This window comes from Chelmon rostratus, chromosome 15, assembly GCF_017976325.1.
Source record: "Chelmon rostratus isolate fCheRos1 chromosome 15, fCheRos1.pri, whole genome shotgun sequence".
In the NCBI taxonomy this organism is placed as follows: Eukaryota; Metazoa; Chordata; class Actinopteri; order Chaetodontiformes; family Chaetodontidae; genus Chelmon; species Chelmon rostratus.
Window position 1 is genome coordinate 7,554,833 of NC_055672.1, and position 18,877 is coordinate 7,573,709.

At 41.3% G+C, this 18,877-nt stretch overlaps 2 protein-coding genes across 4 annotated transcripts; one reads left to right on the plus strand and one right to left on the minus strand.

Moving 5' to 3' along the window:
* The first annotated feature begins 1,214 nt into the window (after positions 1-1,214).
* pygl (phosphorylase, glycogen, liver) lies at positions 1,215-12,182 on the plus strand. Its single transcript, XM_041953335.1, has 20 exons — positions 1,215-1,512; positions 2,160-2,261; positions 2,367-2,445; positions 2,725-2,828; positions 3,648-3,779; positions 4,008-4,119; positions 4,375-4,457; positions 4,616-4,753; positions 5,344-5,436; positions 6,115-6,261; positions 6,386-6,549; positions 7,292-7,406; positions 7,657-7,758; positions 8,848-8,995; positions 9,444-9,502; positions 9,619-9,760; positions 9,942-10,149; positions 10,230-10,364; positions 10,609-10,675; positions 11,435-12,182. The coding sequence occupies exons 1-20, from the start codon at positions 1,270-1,272 to the stop codon at positions 11,621-11,623; spliced, it is 2,562 nt and encodes an 853-aa protein (XP_041809269.1). The 5' UTR covers positions 1,215-1,269; the 3' UTR covers positions 11,624-12,182.
* Positions 11,431-18,443, minus strand: LOC121618074 (lysophosphatidylserine lipase ABHD12-like). 3 transcript variants are annotated; one of them, XM_041953337.1, is made up of 12 exons: positions 18,107-18,437; positions 16,752-16,854; positions 16,400-16,519; positions 16,190-16,220; positions 16,064-16,109; positions 15,349-15,478; positions 15,195-15,232; positions 14,318-14,397; positions 13,463-13,545; positions 12,819-12,897; positions 12,585-12,718; positions 11,431-12,340 (listed from the first exon to the last, which is right to left on the minus strand). In XM_041953337.1, the coding sequence occupies exons 1-12, from the start codon at positions 18,207-18,209 to the stop codon at positions 12,313-12,315; spliced, it is 975 nt and encodes a 324-aa protein (XP_041809271.1). In that variant the 5' UTR covers positions 18,210-18,437; the 3' UTR covers positions 11,431-12,312. The 3 variants fall into 3 exon arrangements, 2 of the variants coding, with proteins under 2 accessions (XP_041809271.1, XP_041809272.1); XR_006007431.1 differs by lacking the exon at positions 11,431-12,340 and having other exon boundaries at positions 12,661-12,718; positions 12,819-13,303; positions 18,107-18,443; XM_041953338.1 differs by lacking the exons at positions 11,431-12,340; positions 12,585-12,718 and having other exon boundaries at positions 12,760-13,303; positions 18,107-18,443.
* Positions 18,444-18,877: the final 434 nt, after the last annotated feature.

Consider the following 18,877-nt stretch of genomic DNA (forward strand, 5'->3'; position numbering starts at 1 on the left):
GTTTTTTTGTATGTGTGAATATTCAATAAATAGGTGTCAACAAGGACTTATGTCACCTGGAATATCTGTCTGTCAGCTCAGCAGTAGAAGACCCTCTGATGTCAAAGTGAAAAAAACCCTTTACAAACTGATCTAAATAAATAACAAATATACTTCAGTGTCAAGTATTAGCCTCCTCTGTCAGCTTGGCACATCTGGACTCTGCAGTTTCCCCTTTTTTTCTTTACAAAACCGCTGAAGTCCAGTCACAAATTCTCCGCAGGACATAAACACAGTTGTTTTGAAGGCTTAATGTTTAATGTTTGAGGTCATTATCTTGCTGGACAACGAATCTTCCCCAAAGCAAATGGTTCTTGCACACTGCGTCAGATTTTCCTCCATAATTTCCCTGCATTTTGCTGCATTCATTTGACCCTCGCGAGCCTTCCAGGGCCTCCTGCAGAGACGCGTCCCCACAGCATGACGCTGCCACCACCGGGAGTCCAGCTGCGGATTCTGTGTTTATGACGATGGCAAATGGATGGTATTTATACAGAGCTTTTATCCAAAGTGCTTTACACATTGTCTCTCATTCACAGGTTCACACACAACGACAGCCACCGTGCAAAGCGCATCTGGGGGATCAGACCCAGTCCTGCAGTCGGTAGACACCTGCTCTGCAAGCCAAACACTGAGGATTTGTCCTCTGACTTTTCCTTTTCAAGCACCTTTTCATGGAGTTGCATGAAGATGCTGACACAACAAAAACTGGACTATCCACATGCGCGTGTATTTATACAACAATCAACCCTTGACTGCATGCTGGTGAGCTTATGAAAGCAAGGGTTCTGTATTTTATATGCGTCATAAATTTAGATCACTTTTGTTTTCACTTTGACATTAAAAGTTCTTTTTCTGTTGATAAGAGTCAAAAAAGCCACGTTACGTCTACTTTGATTCACTGTTGTGAAGCAAGCAATAAAACCAGAAAACTTCCAAGGGAGATTAATACTTTTTATAGGCACCATGATTTATGAGTGTGAATCATAGACCTGAGCTGCACAAACCCTTCACTTTCATATGTGTACAGTCTCTGTGTGCACCTTTTCCTGCTTCTCAGCTCTGCAGCTCTGCAGGGGCCGGCCCGGGAAACACCCTCCCCCTGCACTCACCAATGAAAAGCAGCAAAAGGAGGAGACTTCTGCATGAAAAACTGCCACCATCTTACCTTTCAACTTCACTTCCAGCCAGGACAGCCGCAACAACTCCGGACAAACCTGCCCACCCACCATGGCGAAGCCTCTCACCGACCAGGAGAAGCGCAAGCAGATCAGCATCAGGGGGATTGTGGGAGTGGAGAATGTAGCGGAGCTGAAGAAGGGCTTCAATCGTCACCTGCACTTCACCCTGGTGAAAGACAGGAACATTGCAACACCCAGGGATTATTACTTTGCCCTGGCTCACACTGTGAGAGATCACCTGGTGGGGAGATGGATCAGAACACAACAGTTTTACTATGAAGCAGACCCCAAGGTAAAGATCAGAGCTTCAATGTGAAACTAAACTCACTTCATACTGTAAATACTGATACTTCTTATACTTCCTGACACATCAGAGAAACCTTCACTGCAGAGAAGATATTTCATGTCAAACTTGAAGCTAGGGTTTAATATGTTTCAGGCAAGCCAAAAACTGACCAAAAATATGTATATTTCACTGATGACAGTGAAGTGTTTTGAACTTCCTTTCTAACACAAAATCAAATATATTCTGCTCATTTAAAGTGCTTTTCAAATCATTTCTGCCCACATGGTTTATTCTGAAAGAAAGCAGTACATCGAATAGAAAGAGCACATTATTTAACACGTTTTTTAATAGGAAGTGGGGTTTTTTGCAATGTGTGTCTGTTGCATCAAACTTTCCAGATTTCCAAGACGTGCAGCAGGCCTACTTTAGGTCATTACGTCATGTTTACGCTGCTATTTTGTGCAGGAAAATGTTTGCTCGCTCCAGTTTCATTCATTTGCTGCTCAGCTCTGTGCACTCCTCCCTGCACCTTCAAGCCACAATCAAAGCAGATCACAAATATTTGATTATGAGATTAGTTTATTTTTGATCCTTAAAGTCAAGATGTGTGCAAAGAAACACGTTCCTGATTTTTCTTTTGCTCTCGCGTTTAGAGGGTGTATTATCTGTCTCTGGAGTTCTACATGGGCAGGACTCTCCAAAACACGATGATCAACCTGGGGCTGCAGAACGCCTGCGATGAAGCCATCTACCAGGTCACACACACGTTCACAGGACGCAGATGCGACAGCAAACACTCTCCTTTTCCTTTTTTTAAAAGGAATGTAAGCAGTAGACTCTAATGTTCCCTTCTGTTGTAGCTGGGCCTGGACATGGAGGAGCTGGAGGAGATGGAGGAGGATGCAGGTCTGGGGAATGGAGGTCTGGGAAGACTGGCAGGTAAAAAGCCTGACAGCCTTGACAGCCTGCTTATAAATGAAATATCACTCATTTTTGCATGCAAACATATAATTTCAATATAATTTCAAGACTATGATGGCAGTTGTCCATCATCTGTGTGCCTATTGGCCATTTGAAGGAACTTGAAGCCACAGAAATGTTGCAACAGAATGAGTGAATGATCAAATGAACTCCACGCTTCCCCCGCTGACACCATGAACTCTATAGTTTGCACTTTTATTTAATGTCTAATTCTAACGCTCTTTTTCCTGCACACAGCATGTTTCTTGGATTCGATGGCTACCTTGGGTCTGGCGGCATACGGTTATGGCATCCGATATGAATATGGAATCTTTAACCAGAAGATAAGAGACGGCTGGCAGGTAACTGCAGCTAAAGACATATTTCCAACTAATTTGAGTTCATCAAACATGATCGGCTGCTAATCTTTAACTTAGAAAATACAGTCCTACAAGCTTAATGTCGGCTAAAATGATGAGATATCTCCCTGCAAATACACCAGTTTCACACGCTGGAGTTCAGGGATCTTATCTCTTATCTTTTACTTTGAAATTCAGGATTCTGTTTTCAGGCAGTCAGCGTGAGTTAAAGTGGAGCAGGGCCAAAGTAGAAATGAATTAGGTCAGAATACATCACAGGCTAATCATTAACAGCTTGTGGTCTGCACGCCTTTAGTGGCACTTTAATGGTGCAAGCTCTGGGCAAAAGCTGGCGTCGGTTGGTTTTGGATGGAAAAAACAAATAAACATTGCGTATCTTGTGATAAGAGATGCCCAAACTAAAGGCTTTTGCCCTCTTGGATCCTCCTGGTTATTTGCTGTTCGAACCCTCAGTGTAAACATGTACTTCTGAACACTGGACTGAGTCTAAGCTCAGTGTTTTATCACTGGGGTGGATGAACAGTCCAGTCCCTGCTGCTATTGGACAGTAAATCTAATGAAAGTTGGTGCTTTATTCAGCACTTCACACAAAATCTAATCTAATCATGGACCTGATTGGGCTTGCCAAGTAACTTGATTAAACACATAAGAGAAGTGCTTCATTTTCTACTGTATAAAGAGGTCAGAGGTCACTTAAGGTATAGTTTTAGTGTCAATGACTCTTCTTCCTCTATGAACCCCTGCTATATGTAGTATCACATTAACGCTGTTTAAGCCTTGCCCTGGACTGACCTGTTGTAGGTGGAGGAGGCAGACGATTGGCTGAGGCATGGAAACCCGTGGGAGAAAGCACGTCCTGAGTACATGCTGCCGGTTCATTTCTATGGACGAGTAGAGGAGACGAGAGACGGCTCCAAATGGGTCGACACTCAGGTACTGATGAGTGCAGGTTACAATGACTGCAAAGACACAGAAAATTAATGCAAAGTGACAAACAAATACAAAGTGATGCAACACATCTACAAAGAGACAGAAAATGAGTACTAACAGATGCCAAAGGACTATAAAGTGATGAAGAAATGGTTACTAAGGCACACAAAGCTATCTGACCATGGTTTTAAGGTATTTGGAGTTAAAACTTTGACATTTCCATCGATGCAGGTGGTTTTGGCGATGCCCTACGACACACCCATCCCTGGCTACATGAACAACACTGTAAACACCATGAGGCTGTGGTCCGCCCGGGCGCCCAACGACTTCAACTTGAGAGACTGTGAGGGCAATTCTGACCATTTCTAATGTGAAACCCGCTTGTGCAAAACGACCTCTGCATTTCCTGCAAGTTTTCAACAGAACAACTTTGCAAGAAAGAAGGGAACTGCTGCAACGCTGGCACCTTGCTAAAAGACATCTGTGTTGCTCAAATGCTGCAACTTCTTCTCCTGCAGAGTTTAATTACACTCTTTTATATATAACATGTATATGATAAAGTCTCAGTTTAACTAAAATGCACTTCACCTCTCTGTAGTTAATGTTGGAGATTACATCCAGGCTGTTCTGGACAGAAATCTGGCGGAGAACATCTCCCGTGTTCTCTACCCCAATGACAATGTAAGTTGAATATTTTGACATTAAGCACATCGATAAAACAAATATAGGATCATCTTTTTCCGCAGGAAATGCATCATTTCTTATTTTCTAATTTCTTAGTGTATTGATAGTGTGCTCTGTCCGGTGTTAACTGTTTCTGTGCTCTCTGCACGCTGCAGTTCTTTGAAGGAAAAGAACTTCGTCTGAAGCAGGAGTACTTCGTTGTGGCGGCCACACTCCAAGACATCATCCGCCGCTTCAAGACCACTAAGAAGGGCACCCCCGGCCGAACCTCCTTCGAGAGCTTCCCAGACAAAGTGAGTTAAAGTATCAGTCATTTATTGATGAATGCCAAGGGCAAAGGAGCCGAGAAGCTCGAGAAGTGAGTGTCTGAAAATGAAATGTTGTTTGTTTTCACTTCTTTTCTTAACCTCAGTTATCGGCCCGAGGCAATCGGGTGGCAACTGCAACAATATCAAGAAGGCTTTTTACTTTTCTTACATAAATTTGTGGCACGAGCTTGTCTTCCTCTGATTTCAAGGCTATAACTTATTCAAACAAACTGAGTTTTCAAACCAGAAAAGAGTGTGAGGTATTTTCCTGAAAACAAAATATGTCACAGAAACAGAACACGTTTTGTTTCACAACAAGTTGGAAACTCTGCAGGTATAATATTGTGCAAAGGTGTGCACCTTCAGTCATTGTTTCACAGCTGCTTATCTAATCCTGCATCTAATGATTCTGAAAGTAGGCTATAAGTTAAGTTAACAGCTTACATCAGAACAGTAAAATCTCAGGACCTGCACCTCAAACAACAGACTCTACTGTTTATTAGCAGTTGGTCAGTTAGTTAGCAGGAGGGAATCAATGTGGCCACAGTGTCACTACAGAGTGTTGTGTTTTCCAGGTCGCCATCCAGCTGAATGACACTCACCCGGCCATGGCCATCCCCGAGCTGATGAGAATCTTTGTGGACATTGAGAAACTCGACTGGGACACAGTGAGTCAGATTTAGTAGATTTTAATTCAACCGTCTTGCTAATTGAGAGCGACTTATCATAAAAGCAACAGGCTTAAAAATTGAACAAGCCCATCCCAGGTCCAATCATGAGTTCACAAAGTGGTGAACCTCGCTCCATCCTCGCTTATGAACGACTGAGTCTTTCAAGGATGCTCTTTTATACCCAATCATGATACTATCACCTGTTACCAATCAACCTGTTTACCTGTGGAATGTTCCAAACAGGTGTTTTTGGAGCGTTCCACATCTTTCCCAGAATTTTGTTGCCCCTGTCCCAACTTGTTTGAAACGTGTCGCTGCATCAAATTCAGAATAAGCAGATATTTACAAAAATCAATGAAGTCGATGAGGTAAAACATTAAATATATTGTTTTATATGTTTTATTCATGTTTTACATCGTGGTCGTACAAGCAAGTAATACAAAGGAGGTTGAAAACACAGAACTTGACAAAGGAAACTGAAATGTCTGTGTTGCATTACGTTCACGTGCAACAGGGAAAGTTGTCGATCGTGCAGGTTAAGACATAAATCCAGGGTGGCAGAGGAAGTTTGAAGAGACGATATCAACAAAGAGGGACAAATTTAAATTTGCATTGTTCATAAGTCATTGACTATAAAGCTCAGTTGGAGGAATAATAAACTCCCCCTCTCTACAGGCCTGGGACCTCACTAGGCGCACTTTTGCCTACACCAACCACACAGTCCTCCCTGAGGCTCTGGAGCGTTGGCCTGTGGAGCTGCTGGAGACCCTCCTGCCCAGACACCTGCAGATCATCTACCAGATCAACCAGGTCCACCTCGATGTGCGTACCGTGGCTCAGACACCGCAAAAAGAGACAAAGTTCATGCTTTTTATTGACTGAACACGTCTGTGACACATGAATCTGGTATCCTGAAGGTGTACCTCTGTCTCATTTGTCACTACAGAGGATTGCAGCTCTCTTTCCAAAAGACATGGACAAGCTGCGGAAAATGTCTCTGATTGAAGAAGACGGATGCAAGAGGGTGAACATGGCGCACCTGTGCATCGTGGGATCTCACGCCGTTAATGGGGTTGCTGAAATACACTCCAACATCATCAAGACTCAAGTGTGAGCCCTCTGCTGATGACACACAGCTGCAAAACATGAATCTGTGCACAAAAAAATGGAAACACAGTAAAGTAAAACAAAACACTAAGACCAAGCTGCAGCATGAAAAGGTTTTCACATGCATTTTTATATAAAACAGCAACAAATGAGCAGAAAGAAACAAAGCACCATAGCTCAGATAGCACCACTGAAACAGCTGTTGCTAAACACCTCATGAGTACAGTATGGCCTCACAGAAAACCACAGGATTGAATCATCCCCTCTGTCACACACTGAACAATAACTGAATGATGAGAGCTTGACAGGCTCGACTGCTGTTGAGAAACCAGGACGCAAAGACACAGAACCTGGAACAAAGCAGAAAACTCTGATTCCTGAGCAGTGAGAGATGAATGTGGCCAGATGAGTCAACCCTGTCTGTCATTATGTTGAAGTGTTTTTACACGTTATAGTGCATTCACTACATAATGCAAAATCTTACTAATGTGAGCATCATGGTGGCTCTAAAAGAAAAGTCAGGAGATGACCAAAGTCTGTAAGATTCATCCTCTGGGAAGCATGAATGTCCTTTGCAAGTGTCACTGCAATCCATCCGATCAATCTGAACCAAAGGACTGACAGAGCCAGCGTAGCTTAAAATCTGAAACTGTAGCATAGACTCAAAAACAGTGAGCAGAAGTCTAAACACTTCTACTACACTAAGTTTACGTGTTTCCATTGTTTTGTCCCTTCTCCTCAACAGATTCCGTGATTTCAGTGAACTGGAACCGAAGAAGTTTCAGAACAAAACCAACGGCATCACTCCCAGACGCTGGCTGCTGCTCTGCAACCCCGGACTGGCTGAGCTTATAGCTGAGGTCTGTTTGAGCTGCCTGAGCAATAAAAAAATGATCAAGCGCCGAGAGACGTTGTTAAGACTCCCGAATCCCCAACAATATACTCTCCAGCTGTCGTGTGATCCAGTCCAAAGCATAGCTCCCTCTCTCCGGAGTCCCTTACAGCCTGCGTTTCAGTCAGCTTCTCAAATCCATACATGAGGTGGAGAGTAGTAAATACTGTCAGTTTGTGTTGCACACATTTTATTGTGATGTTTAAAATCTCTTTAAGGTGATCGGGGAGGACTATGTGAAGGACCTCAGCCAGCTACAGAAGCTCAACGACTTTGTTGACGATGCTGCCTTCATCCGTGACGTCTCCAAAGTCAAACAGGTAGAGTGCAAGTAACAAGGTTTACTCAAGTACTGCACTGAAGTACCATTTTGTGGTACTTTAAATAAATAAATGAAAAAATCAACCTCCTAAATTAACACAAATACAGAGATTAAAGATTGAAGCAGACATTTCCCCTGTAAACTTTACTGATAGGTTCATTTAAATAACTATTCGATATCCAATATTTTACAAAAACTGCAAAGATTAGAGAAAAATCCAAAAATGAGTAAAAACGTGTGTCACTGAAATTTCTTTTTTCTTCCTTCCTGCCCCATTAATCATCTCACAACCCCTCAGACTGTGACCCTTTGGAGGGTCTCGGCCACCCGGTTGAGAAGCACTGGACTAAACTGCCAGAATATAAATAAAGTAGTTCTACCTCAAAATGCTGCTTATACAAATGTATCACAAACTAATAATGTCATATAGAATAATATATCAGTCACTGGGGCCATTTTTCTGCAGAAAAAGTGCTTTTAGTGTCGACTCTTTAAGTGACTTTTACATTGTTTTATTGGCACTTTTACTTAAGCAAAGGATCAGAGTATTTCTTTCACCACTTTTTCAGCAAGAACACAGAAGTATAAAACAATTCAATAATATCCAAATGGTTTTTCCCTGTCTCCGTATACTCAGGCAGCTGTTATGGCTTCAGGAAGGCTGAATAAAGATGGCATATCAAAAGATTTTGAAGCTCTATATGACACGAAAGGAGTTTAACTGTATTGCTAAGTCTTTCATAGCATATTGTTTCCTCTTTTTGTTGCACTAATGATTGCATGAGGTTGCCTTACATGCACAGTGGAGGTTTTGTTCTAAATGTCCTGTTGCACCATGAATCCATGCATTTCAACATGAACAGCAACAACCTAGACTTCTGTTCATAGTAAAAACCGTCTCTTAGTTTTTTATTATTTCTGCTGCTCGTTTCAGGCAAAATTATCCTACCCTGATTTTACGGTGCATTGCAACATTGTGTTTTGCAAAGTGAGGAGCTGCATGTCAGGACAGGCCGCACTTGTCTTTACTTCACCGGAGTGAATGACTCCTTTGTAACCAAGTCATGCATCTCTGATTGTCTCACAGGACAACAAGGTGAAATTTGCCCAGTACCTGGAGAAAGAGTACCGGGTGAAGATAAACCCATCCTCCATGTTTGACGTCCATGTGAAGAGAATCCACGAGTACAAGCGACAGCTGCTCAACTGCCTGCACATCATCACCATGTACAACCGTATGTGAAATCAGTCATTAACAAGTGCCAGAGGGATTCACGAGCCATTGCATGGCTCTGTGATCGCTGTTACATGACACAATCTGACATGTCCTGATGTGGAAGAGCCTTCTGAGCAAGTTAAAACAAACACCAAGAATGAGCTGTATCTGCCGTTTAAATCAAGTGTGGGAATTTTCCAAGCAATCATCAGACCACGATGAGCAGGAAATCAGTTTCATAAGTCATTCTGTTTTGTGCAACATGTAATGTACTTTGATGCTCAGGTCCTCTGCAACAAAAACGTCCCAAAATGTCCCAGCAAATATGTCATATATATTTTTAAAGTACAAATGCAGTCAATGCAGAGACGTGAGAAATCTGTAATTTGTTCGTATTTGTGTATTTGTACTGTTTTCACCAAAACTGCATCACTTTTAACGAGTTTGTGTCATTTTCTAATACCAAGGCATCAGAAAGAACCCCACTGCACCTTTCGTACCACGAACAGTGATCATCGGAGGAAAGGTACCAGCTCAGCCAAAGCAGACATGACAAACAGCACAGATGAAGCCCACTGAACGGGCTGAGAGCTGTGCAGTGTTCCTGTTTTACAATAAGTCATCCACTGTCGCCCTCTGCAGGCTGCTCCTGGGTATCACTTGGCAAAGATGATTATCAAGCTGATCACTGCAGTGGCTGATGTGGTCAATAACGACCCTGTGGTGGGAAACAAGCTGAAGGTCATCTTCCTGGAGAACTACAGGGTCTCCCTAGCAGAGAAAGGTACTGTCCAGGCACCTTTATTCAACATCTGCACAAGTTTCTGACCCTTTAACGAGTGTCCATGACAGGACAACACGGTGCATGTGCAGAATTCTCATTGGAAGGGCTTCTTTCAAAACCTCCTCGAGCAAAAAGGATAGTTCACCAGAAATTTGAAGTCAGATTATGTGCTCTTTCTCAGTGATACCTGCCACAGATCTGTCAGAGCAGATCTCCACTGCTGGCACTGAGGCGTCAGGAACAGGTAACATGAAGTTCATGCTGAACGGAGCTCTGACCATCGGCACGATGGACGGCGCCAACGTGGAGATGGCCGAGGAGGCCGGAGAGGAGAACCTGTTCATCTTCGGCATGAGGGTGGAGGACGTGGCTGAAATGGACAAAAATGGGTAAAGGAGTCTGCTTTAATGCTTACGTTTCTGTTTTTAAAGCTCTTTTTATCTTGTTAAAACTGTAGAACTGGTTTTAGATATGATGCCATGTCGTACTACAAGAAGATTCCAGAGCTGAAACAAGTGATGGACCAGATCACCAGTGGATTTTTCAGCCCCAGAAATCCAGATATGTTCAAAGACCTCACTAACATGCTCTTCAAATACGACCGGTGAGAAACACACAGATACATTCCTCACTTTGTACCCAGTTCAAGTTACTTTAAGTTAATTAATTCCACCTCCAGATCTGTTTTATATGGGCAGCAAAGATCACAGCTGATATCGTCATGACAACAGAAATCTGCAGTTTTTCTTCTAATAATTGATGTCAAACTTCTGTACACTTGTTTTGGCTTATTTGTTGAGTTCAACTTGTCACACTCGGTCTATTTATCCTCCCTTGTCTCTCCTCAGTTTCAAAGTGTTTGCAGACTTTGAAGACTACGTGAAATGCCAAGAGAAAGTCAGCAATCTCTACCAGGTAACATTCGCTTCAAACACACATAGGCACCTGTAACCACAAAATCTTTTATCGGTACCGTGAAGCTGGCTCACCTTTAATCGCCATGGCAACCTCACTTAACTTTAGAGGATCAGATCAAATCCTGCCAGCAGCCCAACTACTGACCAATCAGATCACTGGAAAAACTGACTCATCGTTCACAATGAGGTAACAAGTGACAAGGAGCAGGATTTGTGTCAGTCAGGCTTGACTCTCCATGTGTCACTGTGGGTTTAAAACAGAGCTTCTCACAAACACTGACACTGAATACAAAATAATGATTATAGATGTGTTTTAGTTGCCAAAATGTCTTTCATTCCTGACACGTTTTATAACTTTTTATGGGTCCTTTGAAATATATAAGTATTGCAGAAATAGTATATTCATTATTAATACATTAAGTAGAACCTTTTAAAAGTATATATCAAACATACTTCAAATTAAGTATGTATACTTACATTATGTTTCTAGTACACTAAAGAATATTACTTTTCAACCTTCATTCATCGCCCTGGGTGAACTGGAGTGTGCCAGAAACTTTAAACAACCACAAGAGGGCGTACAGCTTTGTTGTCTCCTGTTCTTGTTGACCCTTGAGCCGACCCTTCAGAAAAGCAGTTGTCACCAGGACCTTTAAAGAAGGCAGTAAAAGAAAAGAATTATCACAGACAACAAACCTATTGAGACAGAACACAAGATCAAAATCTACTTAAAAAATGTTTTATTTTTCTCTAAAAGAATCCAAAGGAGTGGACGAAGATGGTGATCAAGAACATCGCTGCCACAGGAAAGTTCTCCAGCGACAGAACCATCACAGAGTACGCCACTGAGGTGTGGGGCGTCGAGCCGACCGACCTGAAGATCCCGCCCCCGAATGAGCCGAGAGAGGCCATCGAAGAAACGGCCAGAGCTCTGAAGAAAATCTGAGGCACCAAGAGCTGCCTCTGTGTTTACAAATCACTTACTGCTCCTTTCCCGTCCTGCTTTTAGCCATCAAATTACACAGTAATGAACTTTTTCAAGAACTTTGGGTGTTTCAGAAATCACGTCTGCACATGTTTTCATTTCCTGAACACTTTTTATTGTCCAAGCACTTGCATTAGAAATGGTCTGTTACAGTCCTTTAGCACCGGCACATACAGTAAACCGAGGGTGAGCGTGGAGAGCTCGGAGGTCAAACTTGCTAATAATTTGTTCATATTTGACATTCCTGGAGTTCAGGATCTGGTGGGGGTTTCTGCATGTCAGGAATTCAGTAGGATGGCAGCAACAGAGCAGCTGACTACACTCAATTTTTAATGACATTCCTGCAACTTTCAGCTGTATGTACTGAGTGACAAAGCCTGTCTGTACTCCAGGCAGATTTACATGGGTCTGCATCAACATAACTAGTCAAACCTACTTCATTAGACATCTTCAGTATTTTGTCCCTGTGTTGAAATAAAAACTTTGTGTAACATAACTTGCGTGTTTAGTGCTTTTATTTCAGTTTTTACAAACATTTTGTGACAAAAATAAAACTGTATGATGGAATCTTTTGCCTTTTTTTTTCACAAAATCTACAAATCAACACTAAAAGATGAGACACCCACTCGGTAGAAGGAGGGATGTCCGGTCTAATGTCTCAGGTTTTGTAGAAATTTCCTGTAACCAAGACACAGGGAATATTACATTAGTTAAGTTTACAGAGGGATTCACATGAAAAACACATTTACTTAATGAAAGACACTTTACAGTAATTGTTAGACAAGCATCATCAGCCAGTGTGTTCAGAGTAATTCACTGTATGAAATGATTATCCTTGTACCAGGACAAGCTGATTTTCTTGTTTTTGCACATTAACCAGAACATGCACTGTAAAATTCATATCAGTTTTGACTAAACTTACCCAACCACAGTCGACAGATTGGGATCTAAGTAGATGCTGCTGTGGGACATTCCAAGATTTGCACCGTAGGAGATCATTTCAACCTGTGCATCTGTGTTATATTGTTTTTTAGTCTGGAGCGATATCTCGTACAGCTGGAGAGAAAATATGAAAAGCATTTCAGAGAGGAGGCAGCAACATCCACGAGGAAATGATCCAAGCAGTCAGAGGAAGAATATATGAGAGCTACTGCACCTTCAGGCCCATGTGATGTGGAACCACATTGTCGCTCTCTGAATGCAGAATGAGGAGCGGACTGGTCAGCACCTTTAAACTGTGCAGATTTTGGGATAAAAGATATATTCAGAGTCAGATGTGGTTTTCATGAGCTGAATAAAATATATTTTATCACATCTATCACATACTGCTTTCCACAAAGGGAGTTCAGTTATTAAAAGATGGCAAATCCTGCAAAATTCATATACCAATGAGTAGAGTAAGAACAATGTATGAGCACTTCTTCGAAGGATGTATTGATTTCTAGAGGTGATGCTGTGGATTGCAACCAGCTCAATACCCCTCACCTCACCTTCCCCTTCCAAGTGTGGAGGAGAAGCTAAGGTGGCTGCTAAAAACATGAAAAAACATGAAAGGCGCTCTCTAGAGCCAGTGTTTGGTTTGTCCTTTTTTGGGCTTCTGTAGAAAAATGGTACACATTTCTGGAAAAGGACCGACTCCTCCTGTAGATATAAAGAGCTAATTTTAAGGTAATGAAAACTGGACGATCATCATTTTCAGGTAATTAAGCACCAATAAAAACACACTTATGTATATTATTTTCCATTTCTGCCAACAGATCCCCTACATTCTACACACTGGGCATTTAAAAGCATACTTACTTTTTATCATTAGCAAATACAATGTTGTTCATTTCCAATATGTCCCAAAGCAAGCTCTCAAATCCTGGAAGGAACGTGTATATCTGGAAGAACACAGGGTACAAGTTTTGTAGGAATATTTTGCAGTATCCTGTGTACTGTAATAACATATACATACTTGCAGAATAGAAATGGCTTGCTTTGTTGATGTATTTTATTAATTAACGTCAGTGAAAGAAGAATATGGAAAAAGCGTGAAGTGAACTGTGTTTCCAGGTTAATGTTCGTTAAGTGATTTTTCAACATGGTAAAATGTCTTCTTATTTGCATCTAAATAGAAATATTTACAATTTATTAATGTGAATCTCAGATGAAGCAGTTGGGCTTGAAAAGGGGTTGTGAAGTAAAATATGAGTCGTGGTTTCAGCGGTCCTCGTCCACAGCCTGTATAAAACATGCAGATAGTGTCTGTGATGCCAGCCATATGTTTCTGAAGAGCCATTATAAAGCTCAGTGTCAGCGGCTCCAGCTGTCGCCATCGTGGCAGTGCCTGATTTCACCAAACTGCCAGCTGATCCAAAAATGTTCAAAGAGGTGGAGCATGGGTGGAGCTGTCACTCAAAGCAGCCATATCTATAATTATGCATGACTTTAAACCTTAATATGATTTAAACAAAGTGACTTTAGATAAAAATTCACCCCCTTTTTAGGAACTGTGGTTTTTGACATCATCCCACCTTAGATGTCTGATTAAAATTTGCTATAGCAGTAAAATCTTCTTTTGAGACTAGATAAAAAGTGGACAGCTTTATGACCCTGGATTGGTAAACACCCTGCGGGGCTGCAGACAGACAAAAAAGTAACAAGTGGCCTCACCTTAGCGAGCCGATGGTTGGCTACGACTTCTCCAATTGTTGTGTAAGGAGCTTCAAGGATTAAAGCATCAACAGCAGACCCTGACAGTAAAGAGAGCAACAAAAAATGGATGGATGTATTGAATTGAAAAGCCTGCCTTGTTCCACCTACGTAACAATGCAAAAATCAGGCACATCAAAACGACTCAGAAAAACGAATGCATGCATTTGTTACCCACTAGGACACTGCGTTCCCAAAATGCAGGCTTAGTGGTGGTTCCTAAAGTCTCCAAAACCAGAATAGGAGCCAGAGCCTTCAGCTATCAAGCTCCTCCACTTAAAACTTCCCTTTTTGAAAAAGCTTAGAGTTAGGGCTGGCTCAGGCTTGCCTCGGACCAGCCCCCAGTTATGCTGCTATAGGATTAGACTGTTGGGGGACTTGCAAAGATACACCGAACTCCTGTATCCATTCATGTCCAACCAAGGCATGTTACTATGTCAGCTTCCTCCCTGGAGTCTTTCTGCTTCCTTGTCTCCCAGGTTCCCATGGATCATGGTTGAACCAGAGTTTTGGACTTTGTCTCCTGCCGTGGCCCTGCCTGACATCCACTGCAACTGCTACTACTATTAGTCATACTTCCATTATTATAAGATCCATAGTGCTGCATTATGTACATATACTATCTGTTGCTAATACATACATATATGACATCCATAAATATATCATCTATGTATATATTATATATGCAATATATACTGCATATAAAGTCTATTATTAGAGCTGTCACTGTAATTGCATTTCTGTCCACCCCTTGACCCCTCCCTCTCTTGCCCTCTCTTCCTCTCTCTCTACCTATGATGAATATGATTATACAGGGCATGTACAGACTTTGACCCACCTTGCTCTTGTACTTTCACTGCAGTATTGGTTGCCACCCTACAAGGAGGCAAAAAAAAGAGTAGATTTGATTCAGTTCTTACTCAGTGTTTTCAGTGGTCTCAGTGTCATAGACAGTGCACATTAATGGTTAGTGAACATGCAGAGAAACTGACCCGCTGCCAAGCGAGTGTCCCCACAGACAGATAAGACCCCCTCTGGTTTGCTTCTTCACCCACTTGTACAGGTAGAGGGCGTCACTGGTCAGTCCAGCCTCACTTGGCTCCCCAGTGGAGTCTCCAAAACCTCGTTAGAAGACACATGAACCTTCAGAATTATCAATACTATACATTTTGTTTCCTTTTCTTCTGACTAATATGTAGAAGAAGGTGACAAAGTACAGAAACAGAAATGACCATAAAGTATTGTAATTACATTAAATAAGGAAAATTTTCATGTTTTATATGTATATGAGCTATGCATGAGCAAATATACATTCATTTTGTTTGTCAAAAAATAATTTACAGACAGAAAAAAGACTGAGACTCCAGAGATCTGCCTGAGTATTTCTACCACCTGACTCTTGTCTTCTTGTGCTCAGGTGCCTGCCTTCATGCTCCAGCCTGTGCCCTGTCAGTCTGTCATTATAATCTGGAACTGGAGTCTCTCCTGGCCTGTTCACTCTCACTAGAATCTCCAGCTTCTTTGTGTGAAAACTATTCATTAAACTTTTGCCTTTTTTTTTTTTTTACTTATCCTTGCCTCAGAGCTTCAGCATCTGGGCCCGGTCACTCCTGTATAAAACCCGAGCAGGCACCGTAACAAAGACTCTAAAACTCATCAGTTCAAAGCGTTATCTGGACACTTGAAGAGCCGCAATAAGCGTCTTACCTCTGTAGTCAAAAGACAAGACATGATACCCTGCAGCGCTTAAAACCTGCAACACAACAAAGATCAAAATTTTATCTTAAGTCAGAACTGTTCCAGAATTGAAACTGACTAGAACAGGAACCATACCTTCACCAGCTGCACTCTGTGATTTATGGCCCTGCAGAAATGACATGAGAATATGAATGAATACAAACAAACGGGTTGCTTTCAGACTCATTCGCTCTGACCCACAAACCCTTGTGTACATTGTGCCTGTGGACAAACCCTGGGGCCTGATACCCACTAGACTCTATTAGGATCATTTCAAAGGCCCCTATCCTGCTGCTCTCATCCCACCTGGTCCCTGTGTTGCCATGGAGATAGATAATAACAGGTCGGCCATCTCCAAGAGTCTCCCAGTACCACTCGGGGCTTTTCCCTGCGGCCTTCTCCCATTGGTTGGCAGGGAGCGTATGCCTGTGAGACACAAAGATAGAGAGCGAGAGAGGAGAAAGATTAAGTGGCACAAACAAATACGCCTGTGTTGTATAATATGCAGTAGGTTTTTTGAGTGGTCTCGTGCAGATGAACGAGTCGACTGTGGTCCTCTTCACTCAGGAGCATCTAATGCTGAATATGTATGTGCCCGTGGTATTTTCAAGTACTGATGCACTTAAATGGAGAAAAGAGGGATCCACAAATGACCTACCAGACACCCACTGAGACACCCTCCTCTGTGTTGAGGTAGAAGTTGCATGTGTGGTTCAGCACAGCTTCAGGTCTGCTAAGATCCACAAAGAATGGAAATCTCACTGCAGCAGATGAGAGCACACAAGGTCAGTACGATTTGTTTCTTTTGGGTTGTATTTTAGCATATCCCATCCAATTCTATTGTGTTATCACAATGTAACATATGTAATCATATTGTATCCTTTTGCATCAAGTCGTATCACATTATATTGCATCATATTTCATCATATTGCATTGTATCCTTTAAAAACAAATTGTATTTATTGATTCGTAACTAATTGCATTATATCATATCATATGGTTTCATATCATACATCACATTGTATCATATCATATCATATCATATCTTAACATTTTGTGGCATATATCGTATTGTATCATATCGTATCATATAATATATCGTATTGTATTGTAATGTATTGTATAATTTCTTATATCATATCACATCTTATAATATTGTATCATACATCATATCATCATCTTATCTAGTCATATCATATTGTATCTTATCAGATTGTGTCTAGTGACATCTAATCAGGCTGTACAATCAATTTCTGTTATCATTTAATTTTTAGTGGATTCATGTTGGAATGGTATGGCTTTATTATGCTATTGTTTCACAAAATTCAGTCAAAAGTAATGATTCCATGTAAATTGTAATCTATAACAAACAAAAATCAGTTATTACAGCTTTTATGTAACAGAGTGACGCTGCACTTAAACAAATTGATTATTCAATTTATGACTTGGCAACCTTTTAACATGTTCAATTGTTTGGTATCTAATCAGATTGTATCATATCTCACTGTTTTGTATCATACTGTTCGAGGCAGTGAATCTTAAAATTATTGCGTATTGTTTGAAATCTGTGACACAACACCGTCATTGTCATCTGTTGTTGTCACTGCATCTCATTGTTTTTTTGCTTTTTGTTTTTTTTTTTGTTATAGTAACGCGCTGCATTTTTGTTATGGTGCTCTGGAGAAATGGGTCAGACAAATTCTATTGTTTATTCTCAGGTTTAGCCTGAATATTAAATGCTTTGGAACTGTTAAGAACAATCTCACGACACCACTCGTTTAGAAAGTGTAATTTATCAAACCAAACTGTGAATCTGTAGGTTTACTGAATCTTGACACTAATAAATACTAATAAACTTTCCGTTTTCACAAGGTAACCGAAACACAGTGTGACCCATTTGGTCACCTAAGCATTATGTAGCTCTAACAGCCTGTTTATGACTATGAAAATATACAAATGTTGATTTGTTTAGAGCTGCAGTTACTGTACACTGAACAAACACACATTACTTACACAAGTGAGAATATATGACATGTCCCAGTATCCAGGGGAACAGGAAGAGAATGACAGGCACTGAGCCATAGACAGTGATCAGATATAATACAGCTCTCTTCATTCCTGCCTCACGTGAAAGTATTTCCCTTCTGCAGCAACAAAATCTGCCCTGCCGTCCAAATCAGTGTGCTCCCTTTTCCTTGTTTCAGTCGTGAAACTGAGCGAGTATTCAGCAGAGCTCTCCTCCCGATGGCATGAGTGTTGCGAAATACAGAGACGAAAAGAGGTCAACGTTCAACTGGGACTAATCAGATCTCTGCTGCTGTTAGTTCAAAGTTCAAAGAATGAATCAAACATGTGGTAAAAGAGAAATTGTGCCACCAACTTAAGGCTAACTATTAAAGTAGAAAGCATGTTCGAGGAAACAAAAGTCTTCTTTTTACAGATAGCATGACAAAAAAACATACAAATTCATTACAAAAAGCAACAGCAAAACCGAGAGAGACCAAACATTTGTTTATACAAATGCCCCTATGACGTATGTATAATGAAACTAAATCAAACAGCAGAACACACCCAGCTGACAGGTCACAGCAATGCACTGCAAGGAATTGTGGGTACTGTGGTTCTTTGACATAAACACAGTAGACATTCAAAGGGGTGTGTTTTTGTGTTATGTATATTTTTTAATTTATCTTCAAAATGAAGTGTTTTGACTAACAGGATGACCAACCAGACCCTGGTGGAAGCTGCTCATCCCGAGTGTCCACCATCTTGGTTTTTTGGAGC